Source organism: Melospiza georgiana, chromosome 26, assembly GCF_028018845.1.
Source record: "Melospiza georgiana isolate bMelGeo1 chromosome 26, bMelGeo1.pri, whole genome shotgun sequence".
Taxonomy (NCBI): domain Eukaryota; kingdom Metazoa; phylum Chordata; class Aves; order Passeriformes; family Passerellidae; genus Melospiza; species Melospiza georgiana.
Window position 1 is genome coordinate 2290820 of NC_080455.1, and position 19174 is coordinate 2309993.

Genomic DNA, 19174 nt, shown 5'->3' on the forward strand with positions numbered 1-19174 from the left:
CCTGGGCAGAGGGGTCTTGCCAACCCTATGTGGGACAGGAAGGCCAGGGAGGAATGCAGTAGGTAGAATAAAAGCAATTCTCCTGTATATTTAAAGCAGTAGTAATTTAGGTCACCTTAATCTGCTCTCCCTCCTCCCCTTCCTGTGGGATGGGAGAATATCCCAGCCACGTGTGCTGCAGGGGGATGATGAGGGGGGACCACCTTCCTCTTGCTGCTGTCGAGCTGTGGAGCATCCTGTGGCCTTGGGAGGCTTCTCTACCTGTTTATTATCTACCAAAATAATCAAATACAGCTCTCCAGCAGTACAGCAAAACAGTGTTGTTTCTGTGCATGAGATGAATGACTTCAAGGTGATTTAATTCAATTATTTTTTGGGGTGGAATTCCTGATTTATGGATGGAACTGTCATTCTGGTTTAAGGACGAGCATCCTCCTAAGCTCTAGGAATTTACCTGGTTTTTCACCAGTTATAGCTGGGCAGCAGTACAGTCACAGCATTGCTTCAGGTGCTGTTCAGTGCTGGTCCTGTCAGCCCTCCAGTGATGGAGTTGGCTCAGAATGGCTGTGTATGGATTTTTATCTCATTCAAGGCTGAGCTCAGGTAATTCAGGCCACTTGGCACCAATTTGAGCAACTTGAGTGGAGCAATTTGGGTTGGTGTGTTGATACAACTCACAAAGGGTTCAGAGCACTTGAGTATTTTTGTGTAGTTGGCAAATTTTGAGAAGTTTCGTGAAATCCTTTCAAAGCTCAAGACTCATCTCTTAAGTCCTGTGAGGCTCCCAGCAGACCACAGTGCTGGAAACCACAGAGTCATTGAATCTCCTGGGTTGGAAGGGACCCATGAGGATCATTGAGTCCAGCTCGTGGCCCTGCACAGGAGAACCCCCAGAATCCCACTGAGTGCCTGAGAGCATTGTCCAACACTTGGGAACTCTGGCAGAGTTCAGGCTCAGCCACCAGCAGTGCTGTATCCTGCTTTGTCCAACATAGTTGATAAAATTTTGGGAATCACAACAGCTGAGTGGGACATGGCTGGTTTCTGCCCTTGGAGCCTGCTTGGTTTTGTTACCACAGTGGATCCCACAGAGGGACAGCCCAAGTGAAGTCAGTTGATACCTCTGGTGTCTGTTGATTTTACTTGAGGTCCTGAAAAACTGGGGGATTTAAGAAAAACCTTCAGGCTTGGCATAAGGCCTAGAAACACGTGTGTGCATTGTACAAAGTAAAGTGAAGGTGATGAGCTGGGGCCTTCCATGGCCTCTGGTTGGGTCTTTAGGATGTGCAGCTCTCATCCCAGTGTAGGGCTGGAACTGGAGCTCGCCCTGGCTTTGTGACACTGATGGCATTTTCCACGTGGGTTAATGGGGGGAGAGGGAAGAGTTTCCTGCAAGGCAAAAGTGACTTTGTTAAAAGTCTGCTGCTCTAAAATACCAGGGAAGATCTGCCTGTCTTTCTGCTGCCTTGTCACGTTTGGCACATTCCGTGACCTGGGCCAAGGCACAAGGAAATATTGCCAAAGCCTCTGCTTTGAGCAGGATGCAGCAGCTGAGGACAAAGATGTTGCAGTAGTTTTTCTTTCTGTAGTTTCTCTGCACATCTGATGGACCAGATTTTGTGGAATTTTTGGTATAAAATTGTCCATTATTGCAGTTTTCAAGGGGAGGGAGCTGGCTAAAATCCTCCTCTGGCTGAGTGCTCTTTCCCTGAATGTGCTGATGGCACTTCAGCAGTCACAGCCACTCCACTTGGATGCTGATGTGGAACTTGGTTGTCTTTGTGCGTTCTGGATTCCACAGTTTCTGTCAGTGGAGCTGGTTCTGCATCCCTGTGCCAGGATGAAGGGGTGGTGTGCTCAGTCCCACATGCAGCCCAGAGGGCAGATGTAATACCTGAAACTGCTTGTCTTCTTTTTAAATGTCACTTTTAACTGGGTGTCATCTGCAAAGTGACAGTTTTCCTCCTCTCTGTACGTGTTGGGTGCCGCTCTCTCCATCTGGCTGGCTGTGTTGACGGGGGCAGTGTACAAAATGCTGGCAGAAGTGCAAACTGTAGAGATGTAAAATAGTCCCTGACTTCAAAGCTGGAATAGAGAGAGCAGAAAATGAAGTCTCAAAGCTGTGCTTGTCACTGTTAATGACATGCTCAGTTACAGACACTTGCTGAGGTGGAATTCAGAAATAAGGCCTTGGGTTTCACTCTTGCCTAACAGGTGGGGATTATTTGGGAGTTTAAGTACCACATGTTATGGGGTGATTTTTGTGGTTGGTGAGCACTGTTTGTTCAGTGATTAGAGCTGAAATCTGTAAGGTTAACAATTGCCTTTGCTTAATGGAATGTTTTTTCCCCTTGTAATTCTGAGTTACATTACAAGACAATGAATTTTTTCAGGAGGTGGATATTGTGTTGCATTTTGTAACTTTTCAGAGATTCCTGGAATATCCTGAGCTGGAAGGGACCCACAGGGATCATCCAGGCATTAACCAGGAGAGCCCAACACCCTGAGCAGCCCTGGGAGCTCCTGCAGCTCTGGCAGCCTTGGCACCATTGCCTGGGCAGCCTGGGCAGTGCCCAGCAGCCTCGGGGGGCAGAACCTTGCCCTGAGCTCCATGCCAAGGCCTGGCACAGCTGCAGCCCTTGCTGGGCTCCTGTCCCTGTGCCAGAGCAGAGCTCAGCCCCTGCCCCTGTGCCTGCCCTGGGGAGGAGCTGCAGCCCCCGAGGAGCCTCCCCTCAGTCTCCTGGGCTGCAGCTGAACGAGCCAAGTGCCCTCAGCTGCTCCTCAGCCCTTCCCCAGCTCCGTGTCCCTCCTCTGGGCACTCTCCAACAGCTCTGGGTCCTTCTGATCCTGTGGTGCCCAAAGTGCCCCCAGCACTGGACCTGAGGCTGCAACCTCATGCTGATTGATGTACATAAGGATTTTTTTAATTCCAAGATACTTCTTCCCAACCCAGCATCTCTTCAGGCTTAAATTAATTTTGATGGTAGAGAACTGCTGACAGTCTTTCTCCTCTGTAGTCTCAGAGGGTTGGATGTTTGTTTTCATTTCAGTATTGGGCAGGAGTCACTGGTGGATTAACTATCTGGGACACTCTTTTGAGTAAGTGGCTTCTGGACTGATAATGCCAGAAAATGCTTATTAAAGAAAATGAGAAACGTGGCAATTTGGGAGGAACTTGGTTTAATATGTGCAGCCTCTGGTTTTGCATGGATGGGATGGCAGTGCACTTCCACAGGGGATGAGATTTAAGGTTTATAACAATCTCAGAGACATACTGTGGCTCCCTAAACTCCCAGATTTTCAAACACAAAGATTGGATTTATTTTTAATCTTTTCTAAACTGAAAACTGGGAGTGAAAGGAGGCTAGAAGTGCCCAGAATGAAGAGCAAACTGTGACCTAGAGAAACAAGGTGGGTTTTTACAGCAGCTAAAGAAATCAAATTTAAATGCTGAGTTTTGCTGTGAAGTGGGTTAAAAACTTAATCTGTAAGGGTGAGGTGGGGTGAAAACTGACTTAATTCAAGGCCTGTGGGAGGGAGGGATAAGATGTGTCTGAATGGCAGCTGCTCATCTAAAGGAAAAAGGAGTGTGTTGCAGGCAGAAGTAGCAAGTGCTGCCAGTACTTCATGTTTTCTATTAGAGCTCCTGCTTTTGACTTGACAGGAAAACAATCTCCAAACCTCCTTTGCCTTATGACTCACCTTTAAGTGCAGGCAGAACCAAGGCTCCCATTTTGGTGAAGAGGAAACCAAGACTGAAGCCCATCCAAAACCGTCGAGCTTGGTCAGGCCATCCTTGAAAGGGGCTGTGGTAGCTGCAGGATGGTTCTGCTTCATCACAGCTGCCTCCTCCTGTTCCATGGGCACCTTCCCCCTGCTGCTCTGGGCTCCCAGCTGCCCTCCTCCTGCCCTGCTGTGGGAAAGGAGCTCAACCTGTGCCTTGGTGGGACACAGCTGGGGGCTGAAGCTGCTTTGGAAGGAGGCTGCTGGATTGGGAGCCAGGAAATGTCAACCTTAAGCCATGAGACTGCCCATGTCAGCCTGCAGAACCCTTTATTCCTCACTGAGAGCTGCTGTGTGAGTGTTGGCCAGTGTCACCACACACCTCTGTGTGTTCCTGCCTCCACAACCACCACCAAGCTGGTGGCTGGGAGGAGAAGCCTGAGCACACAGCTGGGTTGTCCTCCTGGAGATGCTTTTCAGAGAGAATATTTGATGTCAGTGTGCCTGGCTGTGGCTTGTGTTTATCTCCAAACAGAGGAGCAGATTGTGCTGTTCCCCTCCTCTTTTGCAGGTCAGTGGTAGTGTATGTTTGTTTGATCCAAATTTGTAGTGTTCTGGTTCAGGGGAACGAATTTATTTCTTGTTTAATTGAAATCTTAGCAAACAGTGTTAAAGAATTCATGAGGTTCTTCCATCTAGTTCAGAAATGCTAAGCTGAAGTTCACTCCATGCTGCTGGCTTGAGCTGTGTGCCCAGCAGGACCAGGGCAGTGACTGCCCCCTGTGCTGGGCACTGCTGGGCACTCCAAATCCTGGGGTCAGTTTTGGGCCCCTCACAACAAGAAGGACATTGAGAGGCTGGAGCATGTCCAGAGAAGGGAGCAGAGCTGGGGGAAGGTCTGGAGCACCAAGAGAAGCTGAGGGAGCTGGGAAGGGGCTCAGCCTGGAGCAAAGGAGGCTCAGGAGGGACCTTGTGGCTCTGCACAGCTCCTGACAGGAGGGAACAGCCGGGGTGGCGTCAGACTCTGCTCCCAGGGAACAGGGACAGGAGGAGAGGGAACGGCCTCAAGGTGGCCTAGGGGAGGTTCAGGTTGGACACTGGGAAAATTTCCTCACTGAAAGAGTGGTCAGGCCTTGACAGGCTACCCAGAACAGTGGTGGTGATGATATCCCTGGAAGGAAGTGTTCAAAGAACAACTGGAAATGGCACTTGGCTGTATGGTTTAGTGGGCATTGAGCTTCAGTAGAGGTTGGGCCTGATGATGTTGGAGGTCTTTTCCAGCCTTGGTGATTCTATGATTCATGTGGCATCTCAAGTTTTTCCTTGTGTTGGGCAGATGCTGAGTAAAGCCCTGAGAAGGGCACAGGTTGTTCAGGGCTCTATTTGAGAATCTTGGAGACCAGAAGTTGTTCCCAGTTGCATCTGGAGCTTACAAAGTGATTTCAGTGCACATTTATGAGCTGTGTAGGCAGCCAGCCTGGGCTCTTCCTGAGGTGGTCACTTGTGTTTTTGCAAAGTCATTGTCTTGGGAATTCGAGTTTGATGCCCAAACTTGCCTTCTGCCTCCCTGGTTAAGGTTGTGTTCATTCCACCTGCACATCCCACCTGGGCAGAGGGGTCTTGCCAACCCTATGTGGGACAGGAATATTCTTAGTTGTAGTCAGTCAATATTCTTTAGTTGTAGTTCTCTCTGTTTAAGGCATGCCTTTCCCCTTCCTCCTCACTGGAAAGGAGCTGCCCTGAAACCCACAGCACCAGATCTGGAGGCTCTGGCAAGCTGGGAAGAGAGCTGACCCAGCTGGCTGGGGTTCAACTCCAAGGTAACCTGTTGTCTTTCATCTGTCAGACACATCCCAGAAACCACATCACTTCAGAGAGACCTTGAGCCCTCCTCTGTCCTGTGCAAGTGCAGGAATACCAAGGTGAGGCACATCCCGTGGCCTCTGCAAGCTCAGCCCAAGCTGGTGCTGCTCCAGAGGGGTTTGTGGCTGTGCTGGGTACAAGGGTGTGCTCAGCCTTGGGGTAACAGTGCCAGCAATCTGCAGGGTCCTCAGCACCTGGGGGCCTGCAGGAGTTTAGGAGAAGAAGCTCAGCAGCAGCCTCAGTTCTGCCTGAGAGCACCTTGGGAGCCTGAGTGCTCTTTTGGATTTTGTTTTTCTTCTTTTGCATCTTTGGTTGGGCACATACCTGTGCAGAGTCTGGAGATCTGGCTCCCAAATGAATAAATAAATGGGCATTGCTGCACTTGGTTAAATAGAGGTAATAAATTCCTGGCTCAGTCTCTTGAGTGCAAGTCCTCCAGAAGAAGCTGCTTTTCTGCCCCAGCTTTGAGCAGGCTGCAGGTGTGTGCCAGAGCCAGCCTGTCCTTCAGCTCTGGCTGCCTGCCCTGCAGGAGGCTGTCTCTGGTCTCAGTGCAACTGAGACATCCCTGTAGCCCAGCATGAGCAGCAGGCTGTGTCTTCATGCCCTCTTTGTGTGTCTCACCTGTTTGAATTTCCTAGTAGGAGCTCTAGAAGTATTTTTTGAAATGTCATTGTGTTTTAGGTATCTCCTTTTCAGTTCCTAGCTGAGTCACTGGCTACCATCCTACAGCCAGGATCCCAGGGAGAGGAGAGACTTGCTGAAACTTTGAGTTACAATTTTTGGCAGCACACTCCATCTTTGGAGCTTGTTCTGCTGTGGTTTGTTTTCTTCCATCTGTTCAGGTGCCTTTGTGAGAGCAGAGCAGGAGCACCTGATCCAAACACTTGAGTCACAGAGAGCAGAAGGCCTTAGCTAGGCCGGTGAGAAAAGGACATGGTAGTGAGCAATAATGTAAATTTATTCTTAACCTCCAACTCCCCACGCCTTGTGTCAGTAGCTGTTGCCCTGGAGGTCATTCCTGAGTGTGACAGCACAGTGACCTGTCTGTCCAGAGCTGCTGCAGCTCTGGGCAGTGTTGGCTCCCAGAGCCCCAGCTGGTGAAGAGTGGAGGCTCAGGATCCCTCCTGGCCACCAAGCCCTCAGTCTGGGGAAGAGAGAAGGTGTTGGCATGTCTAGGGAGGGGAGGGATCATGAAATCACAGAATAGTTTGGGTTGGAAGGGACCTTAATGCTCATCTTGTTCCATCACCTGCCATGGGCAGGGACACCTTCCACTAGACCAGGTTGCTCCAAGCCACTTCCAACCTGAGCTTGAGCACTGCCAGGGCTGGACAGCCACAGCTCCTGAGGACGTCCTGTGCCAGGGCCTCACCACCCTCACAGCCAAAATTTCTTCCCAATATCCCATCCAACCCTGCCCTCTGGCAGTGGGAAGCCATTCCCCCTTCTCCTGTCCTTCTTAAACCCTTGTCCAAAGTTCCTCTCTGGCTGTCTTGGAGCATCTTTAGGCCCTGCAAGGGGCTCTGAGCTCTCCCTGGAGCCTTGCCCAGGTGAATATCCTCAGCTTCAGAGCAGAGGGCCTCCTGCTCTTGCTCCAGGTCCTCTGGACTTGCTCCAGTAGCTCCATATCTTGTTGATGTTGGACCCCAGACCTGGAGGCAGCTTGCAGCTGGGACCTCACATGAATGTGGTGGAGGAGCAGAATCCCCTTCTTCAACCTGCTGGTCACAATTCTTTCAGTGCAGCCCAGGATCCATCTGGATCTGCCTGGAGGAAAGAATTTGCAGTAGCTGGGATGGATTAAGCAGAGTTTGCTCCTGAAGAGCTGGCCAGCCCTCACTTTGTTGTACTCTGGGGTCTGGATGGGTGGTGCAGGAGAGGCACAGGCAGCAAGGGTGGTGAGGTGCTGCCAGGCAGGCACAGGACGTGCTGATGGGAAGGAGTGGAGTTGGAAGAGTGAGTTTTGAATGAGGCCAAGAAACCAGCTCAGATGAGCTGTATCTGCAGCCTGAAGAGCTTGGGTTTCTCTTTTTTACATCAGCAAAAACTCAGGTTTATTTAGAAGTAGGTCATAGAATCATGGAACCATTAAGGTTGCAAAAGACTTGCAAGATTATCGAGTCAAACCTTGACTGGATGTGTCACTGCTCTGCTTTTTTAAGCATGTTTTCTTAACTGTGTGTTTTCATTTGTACCTGGTCAACTTGAAAACAGTGTCTGAGTTGTGCAGAGGATGTGCTCTTTGAGGGCTGTATCATAAACTCACATTCTAAAAACTGGAAATGCAACCTAATGCTTTTGCCTGGACATGTGTTTTTGAAACAGGCAGAAGAAGAGATGTCCCTGCCTCCTTTCCCACCCAGGCCTTGTCCTCAGCGTTGGGATGCAAAGCTCCACATTGCAGTGTTGTCAGCAGCACCTGTGGCAGCCTGGAAGTGTTTGGTGAAGGAGTTTGTTGGCTGCTCCCATGGGCTGGGTGCAAGGAATTTATCTCCAGTGACGCAGGCTGCACGTAACCTTGCTCTGAAATCCCCTTTCAAGTCTCCAGTGCTTGAGCACCCTCAGAAAATCTCTGTCAGGTGATGTTAGCCAGAGTGGAATTAAATCTTACAGGATTTAGCCGAGCAGCTTTGGCTACAGAGTAAATCAGGAAATGCCCCACTAGGTAAAAATCCGGGTGCACCTTTGGGATGTCTTGTGAAGGGTGGCCTGCAGTCAGAACTGCTGTTTTCCCTTTGGAGGCTGCTGTTGCTTGGGATGCTGGGATCCCACAGATTTAAAGCTGTGCTGACTGTGGTGACATCTCTGTGTCCTGGTGTTGTGGCAGGTGATTACTGGGAAACCTCAAATAGATTTCCTTACCTTCTTTGACTGTAGTAACTGGACTTCAGCATGTTTTTTTCGAGTGCCAGAAAATGGTGGATATCTTTCATGGGTTGCAGTCTTGTATTCTCAGGCTAAATTAGATTAGAATAATTCCTGCTTGTGAGTGAGCAAGGGGCCCGGGCTCCTTTGAGGAAGACATTTTTAAGTAGTGGAAGTTAGGAATTATCTGGTGGAGCCCTCCTGGAGGGAGCCAGGGCAGAGAGATAAAGTCGGGGGGATAGTTTGTCACTGTCTCATGCAGCCTGCAGTCCAGCTCTTGTGGTGTCTGCTGGAATGATTCCTTTGCATTGCCAGTGCTCCCCCAGACAGGCTGAGATCCTCTGCAGGATACCCAGAGAAGGAATATTGGAAAGGGAGCCAAGCTGATGTGCAAAGGCATCCTCCTGCTCTAGTTAAAGGGGGTTTGTCCTCTCAATAACAATATCCTGTGCTATTTATCAGCATAAGAAATTTTAGGATTGAGCACAGTGAATATATCCTTTTCCAGCTAGCAGTTCCCTGTCCTTTGCCTGGCACCTGCCTTGAGGTGTCCTCACAGAGCCAGCGAGTTCCAAAAGGAGCCTGGCTGGTGCAGAGGCTCCAGCAGCACTAATCCTACCTGGCTGGGAGGTGCTGTGGGCTGACACTAAGCCCCAAGCAGGCAAAGCCTGAGCTGTGCCACGATGGAAACCCTGGGTATTTGGGACAGAACAACTGTTCTGGCTGTGGCAGGCAGGGTGTAACCTCGGATTAGTCAGGTCAAGCTTCTCCCTCTTTATTAATGGCATTGGGAGAGCAGCATGTTGGAGGATGGAGGTGAGCCTCCTTCCCTGCACGTTGGTCGGACATGTTAAAGGTCCCGGATCCTGCTTCTCAGCAGGAGTCTGCAGGCAGGGGAGATGCTTGGAAAATGAAGGAGGGAAGTGAATTCCTTCACTGCCTTGTACTTCTCTGACCTGGGTTTGGGAAGTGGCTCTCAGGGACCTTGTGGCAGCTGGAAACTCCATCTGAACACACAGAATAGAGTCCCAGGGGTACCTGGGTGATGTGCTACATTCAGGTCCCCAGTGGTTTTACAACACAGCTAGAAAGGCAGCAGGAGGTTCTGTGTCCTCATGCTGCCAAACCACAGCTCTGGGCAGGCAGGACATGCTGGAGTGAGCAGAGTCAGTGGCTTGTAACCTGCTAGTAGGGGATTTGAAGCTTATCCTTCCTTTGAACAAAGGTAAGGGCAGCTGAATGTTGCTCTGGCTCTTCTGGATGATTGTGAGGAATGTGGCTTCAAAGTCCTCCAGCCTTTTATGGCCCTGCTCTAAATTGGCGTCGTGGTTTGAGTGCGGCACCTCTGTGCCTGAGTGTCATCCCAGGCACAGAACTGGCTCTGTCCTGCAGAGGTGACACTTCTGCTCCATGTTTGCTGTCTCTAATCCTGCTCCAGCTTTGTCGTGAGTGCTGTAGGCAGATTGGGCTTGCAGGTTGTAATAAACAGCGAAGGCAGAAGGAGGGAAGAGGCCTGCATTCCCAGGCATTCCCAGGCTGCTGCTGGGTGTCCGACCTTGGGAGCCTCCCCTGCCTGCCCCCACTGCCCGGGGGGACGTGCTGGGAGCCTGTGTTCCTCCCTGCACCATCCTCCTGTGGCCAGCGTGTGGAAGGGAGCAGGAACACGGTGTTCAGATAAGGCTGCACCTTTCCCATGGAGCAGATGTTTGCCCGAACATCCCCCTGGATTGCATAATTACTGAGGCGAGCGAGCGGCTGCAGCCTGTTCCGCTGCTGGGTGGCAGCTATTGTGTGCTGCTTTTGATGAGATTCTTGTTGTGCTTTTTGTCACTGTGTCACACGCTTTGGGCTCAGCACTCCAAAATTGTCCTTTTTCTACGTGCAGCTGATCCAAAACAAGAAAACAAATCAGTTCTTTTTGAATTTCATTTCCCTGGTCTTGTCCTGCTCGTTCCTCGCTGTAATTGGGCTTTGGTGCTGTGAGTGCTTTTGCAGGGAGTTGTTAAAGAAACATTGCAGTGTGGTGATGTCCTGGCTCAGCTCCCTGGGGAGGGCTGCACCCAGGGTGCTGCGCCCCGGATGTGCTGGCACCTGCAGCTGACGGTGAGGAAGGGACGTGTTAACTCCCTGCTTGCGTCTTCAGCTTCTGCCCTGCCTCTTCAGCTGGGATAAACGGATTTATTTTTGAGGCAGAAAGAGTTTCTGCATAAACCCAAAAATAAACTAGGCTGGTAGATGCCTTTACTGCAGAACATCCTTTTGTGGCGGTGCCTGGCAGTGCTGATGCTCCATAAGCTGGAAGTTTGCTTTGATCAGGAGAGCTGGGCTGTAAAATACAGGTTCAGTGCTGATCCCTAGGAGCCAGCAGGGGAGCAGCTTCTGGAGTCTGGGGTCAGAAACATGAGGGGCTGTCTGGGGCTCCCTGTGCCCGTCTGTCTCCACTTAATGGAAGAGCATGTCCATGCCCAGGGTGGAAAGGAGGGGTCAGCCGTGTCACTGCTCTCAGCAGGTAGCACAGCAGTGCCCCGAGGCCCAGCCTGCACATTAAGCTCTTTCCCTTCGTTTGTACAAGCCATTTATTTGTACAAGCCTTGCTGTTCCCATCCCCAGCGTTTCTGCTGAGGAAAACAAGACAAAGGCCATGGGAAGAGTGCAGCACTCGGAGCTGGGGCAGCAGATCCTGGTGTGCAAATGTTGTTTCATGTGAAGGTGGCTCCTGTGTGCTTCAAACAAGGCACGGAGCCCACGTGGGTGACAAGAAGGAGCAGAGGACAGGGAGGAGGTCAGGGTGGCTGAGGTGGGATTAAACAGGATTATTTCTCTCTGGCTACTCCTGTAGCCCAGTTTGGATACTGCCTGGTGCTGCCAGCATTTCTGCTGCAAACAGCTGCTGGACTGTGGATGCTGGCTGAAGTGTCCTGAGGAATGTTGAGCTACCTGTGCTGCAGGTGCATCAGAGCCAGGCCTCTCCTCCCCCTGTGTGCTTGCCCATAGGGTTGGAGCCAGCCTTGCCTGAGCACTGGGATGAGTAATGGGGTGAACCAGGCAGTAGAGAGGGTCAGCTGGGTTTGACAGCCCCAGTTTTGTGTGGATGATCCCAAAAGTCAGTCAGTCTGGCCATGCTGCAGGGAAACATAGATATATTTAGATGGTAGAACTTTGTGTAGGTTCTACATAACAAGCAGAATTTATCTCAGGTTGCTTTATTTCTGTCTTATTTCTCCAAGCTCTCAGAATGCCAGGATCAGTGATCCACACCCAGGGTGCTGAACAGCTACAGGTCTTTATACCAAGAGATGGCAAATAAAAGGGGAAAAACCCCAACATTTTAATGTAATTTTGTGCCTCACTTGATGATTCTCATCTGAATCAAATTGTGTTGAATTATGGGAAGAAAATATATTTAATGATCAGAAGTAGGTGCCTGGGAAGGGCAGGTTGTACTCAGCTGCCTTCTCTGGGGGGGATCAGCCAGCTCCTGCTCCCTGTGGTGTCCCCTCCCCTCCCAGGACTGCCCTGTGCTGCTGCTCCATGTGCTGGGAGCTGGAGCCACACGTGTGGCATGTGAGAAAAAATTCAGGGATTGCTTTTGCCTGTGCCTTGAGACACAGCCTGATGCTTCTGCTGGCTGCTGCTCTGGATCAGGGGCTGCTTCCCAGCTCAGGAGTGTTTTCTGGCTTACAAGAGAGCTGGACAGGGACTGTGGAGAAGGGCCTGGAGGGACAGAACAAGGGGGAATGCCCTGTCAGAGGGCAGGGATGGATGGGATATTGCAAAGAAATGCTTCCCTGTGAGGGTGCTGAGGCCCTGGCACAGGATGCCTAGAGCAGCTGTGGCTGCCCCATTGCTGGAAGTGTCCAAGGAGGGGGCTCAGAGCACCCTGGTCTAGTGGAAGGTGCCCCTGCCCATGGCAAGGGCTGGAATGAGATGAACTTTAAGGTCCCTTCCAACCCTTACCATTCCATGATTTGCTGAATCACCTTCCCTCGGTCTCCCTTAATTTTAATTTGTTTTTAGCAGCAGTCTCTTATAGGTAGTAACAGTGGTCTCTTTTGATGGATATGTTTAATTTCCATCCTTTCTGCCTGTATATATAGCAATACATGTGCAGGGACTTTAACTTCCACAGCTCCTGTCTTGGCATTCTTGTTCCTGCCTTTGCCTGTAAGGCATCGACTGAGCAAGTCTGTGTTAGGGGTCAGATGGAACAGGGATTCATGTCCTGGTTACAGTCTCCACATCCCCTCATTGTCCACACGGGCTGCTCAGCTGTGTCACATTGCCTTGTTCTCAATGGAGAAAGTGAAAAATGAGATGAGCCCACTCCTCTGGGACACCTTCCACCAGACCAGGCTGGGTACAAGTGGCAAACTGCAGGTCTCTGGTGGGCAGGATTTCTGGGAGAGTCATGCTGCTGCAGCCTCCAGCCAAGGAGCTTATGTAGCATTTCTATTTTCACGTATTTTTAGTTCCAGTCACATTGGATGTCCTTATAAACCCTTAAATAAAGTGAAGCTTTTAGTAAAGATGCAGCAGCAGTTCTGATCAGAGAAAGGAGTCCACTGGTTATTCAGATTTGTTTTGCCTTCTCTAGGGCATCATAAAGCATCAAATACTTAAAATTTATAAATATATATCTGTGTATATAAAGAAAACTTTGTTATTAGATCATGTGGGCACTGCCCAGGCTGCCCAGGGAATGGTGCCAAGGCTGCCAGAGCTGCAGGAGCTCCCAGGGCTGCTCAGGGTGGGCTGTTGGGGTGGCTGGGCAGGGACAGGGGCTGGGATCAATGGTCCTTGTGGGTGCCTTCCCACTGAGGATATTCCAGGATCCCACTAGGATATTCTGTGGTCTTAAGTTAGGCTTCTGCTGGATTTTTGTAAACCTTTTAAGGAATTCCTTTCCAGTGGACAGAAGCCTCTAATGCCTGTTTTGATGGTGAAGGGTTTTGGCAAGTCAACCTGTCTCAGCTGGTTTGGAGGGAGTGGAAGGGACAAGGGGACCTTCCACTATCCCAGTTTGCTCCAAGCCTCATCCAGCCTGGCCTGGAACACTTCCAGGGATCCAGGGGCAGCCACAGCTGCTCTGGGCACCCTGTGCCAGGGCCTCCCCACCCTTACCTTGTGGAGGTTTGCTCCTTTGGCTGGTAGAGCTGAAACTTGAGCCCTTTTCTGTGCAGAGGCTTTCCAGGAGGAAATTCCTGCCTGTCCTGCAAGGGCGTCAGCTCAGTGGTGGAGATGTCCAATGTGACTGTGAATATGGAAAAAACACAGGTTAAGTCTGAGATGGGAATTACTGAATGCCACAACTGAAGTGTTCATTTCAGAGGCTGCACAGAAGCTCAAGCCCTGGGACAGGGTCACTGGAAGCCCTGCACAGATGAGAACAGAACTGAAGGCAGCGGGTCAAGCGTGCATGAAGTGCCTGGCAGAGCCCAGGCACAGACTGGATGCAGAAAGTTGGGGTTTCATCTCAGGGTTTCCCTCCAAGAGCCTCTCATCCCATTTCTGAGCACGGCTGTAAGCCACCCCAAATCGGATCAGAATTATTTCAATTAGCTCGTTAAGTGTCGAAACTTCCACAGCAGCGCTCCCGCCAGCCCCAGCGCTGCCTCGTGGCTCAATAACCCCTGGAGCTGGAGTTAAATCAGATTTTGCCAGACCATCTGTCAGCTTGTTTGAGCGAGCACAGCCATGTGCCATGCACAGAGGAGCCAGGGGATGATTTTTACATTTTCTGACTAGACAAGTTGATTTTATAAAGCTGATTATTTTTTATTAGTGGTGGGGGCAGAGGGAAGTTTTGCTGGGGTTGCTCTTGCCCACGTCAGGCATCCATTCCTCCCTGAGATCTGTGGTTCCTTCCCTCCAACACCTTTCCTTTGTGTGGATGGTTGGTGTTGATTCCACATTTGGTACATGTACAGCAGCAGACACTTAAAAGCTGGGAATGAAAGTGGCTTGTGGTAATTATCACAAAATTAAAGATAATCTCCTGTTCTGGAATTGTGACAAAGTGCAGAAACGAGCTTAGTGCAGCAGGAGAGCAGTGGCAGCCGTGCAGGGAGAGCACGTTCCCCTGGCCCAGGGCTCTCACCAGTGCTGTGCTCCCAGGGATTTCTAGTGCTCAGTCTGGGGCAGCATTAGCTCTTCTGGGTTCCCCCATGTTCTGGAAGTGCTGCTTCAGCTTGTGCCCTGGAAGTTCATTGGCCAAATGCTCACTCAGAGCTGTATTTCCTGCTCCCCAGGCCATTGCAGGGTGTTTTGCTCAATGATCACAAAATTGTGTTGGCTTAGGCCAAAGAAGGAATTTTTCAGCACAGTTTGAGCTCACAGTGGTCCTGAGCCATGTGGTGCTGCAGTCTGAGAGCTGGAGGAGTGACAGGGTGTCCCTTGTGGTGTGTGTCACCCACCTGTGTCAGGGACACCCCTCACTGAGGGCCCAGCCTGAGTGTGTGCCCGAGGGGAGCTGCTCTGCCCCTTTGGGATCCCACTGCTCCCTCCCCTCTGCCCCTTTGGGGTCCCACTCTGCTCACTGCTCTCTGCACCCTTTGGGGTCCCACTGCTCTCCCCTCTCTGCCCCTTTGCAGTGGGATTGTGCAGCACAGGGAGTGGCATTTCAGTGGCTGTTCCTGAGGCAGGAGGTGTGGGCACTGTTTAAAGGAGAATAACAAGAAGTGACTCTTCCCGTGCCACCCTGGCTCTGCCCCCAGGCCGGGCTGCAGCCCCAGGGGTGCTCTGCAGACAGCTCCAAATGCCACCTGACAAGACCTGTTCCACGTGAGGGACTGCCCAGTTTGTGGAGTTCAGGATGGTGAGACACCTGCAGCACTTCTGAGTCAGAGCAGCTTCATCCCCCCTGTGATCACCAAGGGTTTTGTTGGGTTTGTTGTTTATTTGCTTTCCGGAGTCTGAAATATTTTCCAAAATGTGACTGAGTCACACACTTCCCTGGTGTTGTCATCCCATTATCATGGAATCTTGGGATGTTTTGGGTTGGAAGGGATCTTACAGCTCATCTTGTACTACCCCCTGCCATGGCAGGGACACCTTCCTATAGACCAGGGTGCTCCAAGCCCTGTCCAGCCTGGCCTTGGGCACTGCCAGGGATCCAGGGGCAGCCCCAGCTGTGCTGGGCACCCTGTGCCAGTGCCTCGCCATCCTCACAGGGGAGAATTTTTTTGCAGTATCCCATCTAACCCTGCCCTCGGGCAATAGGAAGCCATTTGCCCTTGTTCTGTCCCTCCAGGCCCTTGTCCAAAGTCCCTTTCCAGCTCTCCTGGAGCCCCTTCAGGTTCTGATGCCCAGGTTCTTGCTCAGGCTCCTTCTGAAACAAGCCCTGGAGCAGCATCCCTGCTTCTCTTTGAGGGGTTTGAATAGGTACCATGGGTAAACCCTCAAAGTTCTTCCTTCACCAAACGGGGGAGATGCTGAAGCAGCAGAATTGGGTTGGGGGCTCTTGGGCTTTTCCTGCTCTCCAGCCAGGAGGGACAGAGGACATCCACGCCCTCCCAGGGAAGACCACCCCCTAATCTGAATGTAGATGAGCTCAAAACTGCACTCCATGGTCTTTTGCAAATTTAAGCCCTTTCTGAAGGATTATGGGCTGCTAGGGACCTGTGCCTGTAGGAACACTGTAGGACAGGGACAGGGAGTGGCAGACTCACATGTGGAAGTAAGGCCTTAAAGCTGTCCCCTGAGTTTGTGTTCTGTGCAGGAGGCTCCCCCATGAGAGCTGCTCTGTGCACACTGAGGTGCTGGGGTGCTGTGGGGAGCTCCTCTCCAGCAGCTCTTGATCCTTCATGGTTGTTCTCAGGAGCCAGCTGGGCTGGATCTCACGGACCCACCTTCCACACAGGAGCCTGTGCTCCCTGCTGTCTGAAAAACTCAGAAAAACAAACTCAGGCTAGGAAATGGGAGATGGCCTCATGTCAGGGGGTTTGGGCCTGTGTTTCCAGCTCTGATTTTGTACCTAAAGGCTTAAGGCAAAACCCTGATTTCCACTGTTGGCTGTAATGGAGCAGCAGTGGCTTCTCCTGAGGCAGCAATAAAGATAAATGATGCATTCATTTGTGTGATATATTTGGACGTAGGATTCTATAAATATATTCAATTATCAATACAGTTTGTCAAGTGCCTTCTGAGTGGCTGGAATACAGCTTCAGGAGTGTCTCTCTGGGTTTCTGTGTGGTTCCAGCTCTTCAGTGTAGTATGGACCCATTGCTTAATGGGGCAGCAGAGATTTGCAAGACCTCTCTGCTGAAGCCTCTAGGAAATGCTGTTGCTGGGAAAAAATGTGCATTTTTGTGCTTCTGAATATGAAATTGTTCGTGTGACTCCTGTACCATCAGATTCCTGAACTGGTGAAGCTGAAAACTGAGTAAAACCAGCTGCTCTAAGGGCTGGCTGCTGTACTTGAAAAGACAAAGCTTTGAGCTGTTTTCTGAGAGTTTTGGTGGTTGGGTTGGGGGTTTTTATTGGATGTCCCTACTTCTCCTGATTCTCTTCCCTTTTGTCTGCAGGTCTGGGCCTAAAGAAGACACCCATCACTGAGGTGAGATGCGTAAAGCTGGGTTTGACAGTCTGTGTTGAGAAATGAGAACACAGAGCTCTAGGAAACTCTTCTGCCTGCCTTTTCTGAGCAAAAGTGCATTCCAAAGTATTTACAAGATTACTACAAAATCTGTGTCTGTTATTTGGGAGAAATAAAATTAGTGGCAGGTCTCTGGGGCCCCTTCATTGCATCACTGCAGCCACAGAAGGGATGTGGGGGGATTGTGCCCATCTTGTGGCCAGGTTTGGCTGTGTGATCCATGATGCCTCTGCATCAGTGGCTGAGGGCACCTCTCCCACACCAGCACCTGGAGGTGGGCACTGGAGAGTGCATGCATTGGGCATTCCCAGGCCTCTGTGGTGGGTCTTACCTGTCATTGTCACTGCTTTTAATGAAGGAATGGGACAATTTTCTGGCTAAGAACAATTTATTGCTCAGATGAACATCAGTCTCAGAGGCTGTGAGATTTTAGAGGAGCAGGCAGTCAGCCACAGCTCAAAGTAGTCACAAGTTCTTTGTTCCAAGACAATATATAACTTTTTAAACCAATAGACAGTTGCCACAGGATTTATTTTGCTTTTCTAACCTATCACCTTTACTTACCTCTGCTGCACTGTGGATACTTTTATCCAATGGGCTATTATCACACATATACACATATGCCTCTGTTATAACTTTTAAACTCTTAGCTTACTTTATACAACCACACCCCTACATTATAAACCCTTCACTATCTTACCCAGTACAGTTTCTCACTTACTTAAGGCATATTCTTACTTACAGCTATAGAAACATAAGTTTATGTTTTTTCTGCCTGATGTTTGTGTATTGTATTTTTACATCAATCCCAGCTTCTCCCAAGGCTGCAAAATCAAACCTTTCCATGTCTGTGGAAGTTTCTATTTTTCTTATTCCCACACTTACCCACTGGGAGTGAGTTGGGGAGGCTGTGATTTGTGAAGCCCTAAAACAGGGGAACATCTCCAGGGACTCATCTTCTCTTGTAGATATTCCAGGTCACAGGTTCTGAGTCACTGTTACCTTCTGGAGCAAAACTCTTCACAGTTGGCAGCAGGGAATCTAGTAGGAGGCTCTGTGCTGAAAGCTGTTCCCTGAAACCCACACTCGTGGTTTAGGGCATCATGTTCAAATGATTTTTGTTTGATCAAATTTCTTTATATCCCCCATCCCATTTTCACCTGTGATGATGAGCATTTGTATACATGAACAGCAAAACCTTCCCAGAAAATTGCCTGCCATGTGACACTTGATTCTTTTGTACCTGCACAGGAATGTGTGTAGTGGGAAGCTCAGCTGCTGTGGTTGCATCATTCAATGCACAAACAGGGCCACTTTTTCTTGCCCTGGAAACAGCCACAGGCAGAGCAGGAGGCTGGAAGAGACTTTTGTCACTGCAGTTCCTAGGATGGCAGCCCCTTCCCCTGCCTGTGTCTGCTCATCACACTGGGAAGATGATGGGGAGCCATTGGCAAGGCAGGACAGCACAGCTGGGGCTTGCATGGAGAAAGATCCAAGGGGTTGGTGGAGGGAGAGGCTGAGCTGTGCTGCTGCTCACAGCTGCTGGAGGAGGAGTGCTCAGAAGCAAGGCTGGCCCTGCCAATAAAATAGGGTCGGAAATGGGATTTTTGAAGGAGAGCTCAGACTGCCCCTTAGTATGAGAAGTATGAGCAGATTGACCAGAAATAACTGCAAGCTCTTGATCAAAAGCTAAAGTACAAAGAACTTCTTAGTCTGAGCAAAATTATCCATTGTCTGCTGGAGCAGTTGGTTTGGAGCTGGGTCTGTGCAGCACTCAAGAGGGACAGGGATGGAACAGTGTCACTTGGGAAGTGACCTTGGATCTCTCTGTATGTTGTTCAAAGGAACATCCAGAGCTGTTCTGCAATGTAGCAAACCCCAAAATGGCTCTGGTCTCTAACAGCATTTCTAGCAGTCTGGTGGGCTCCAGGATCCATGGGGGGGGTCAGCTGGCAGGGAGCTTGGGTGCAGTGGTGATTGGTGGTGGAGTAGAGAGTCCCTAGGGCTGCAAAAGGAGCTGCAGGGAACTTCCAACACCTGCTTACACCAGGCTGTTAAAGAGCAGCCACAACCTGCTGCCTTCTGGGTTGGCAAAGAAAGGCCTAGGCAGACTCAGAGGCAGGAGAGGAG

The 19174-nt window shown here is 50.4% G+C and overlaps 1 protein-coding gene across 4 annotated transcripts in view; it reads left to right on the forward strand.

Annotated features, from left to right (window-relative positions):
- Nucleotides 1-19174, forward strand: part of PIP5K1C (phosphatidylinositol-4-phosphate 5-kinase type 1 gamma) — a 53429-nt gene that overhangs the window by 8769 nt on the left and 25486 nt on the right. For all 4 annotated transcript variants that reach the window (XM_058040753.1, XM_058040755.1, XM_058040756.1 and 1 more), the window contains exon 2: nucleotides 16974-17005. In XM_058040753.1, coding sequence (XP_057896736.1) covers nucleotides 16974-17005 — 32 coding nt within the window. The remainder of the gene's footprint in view (nucleotides 1-16973; nucleotides 17006-19174) is intronic.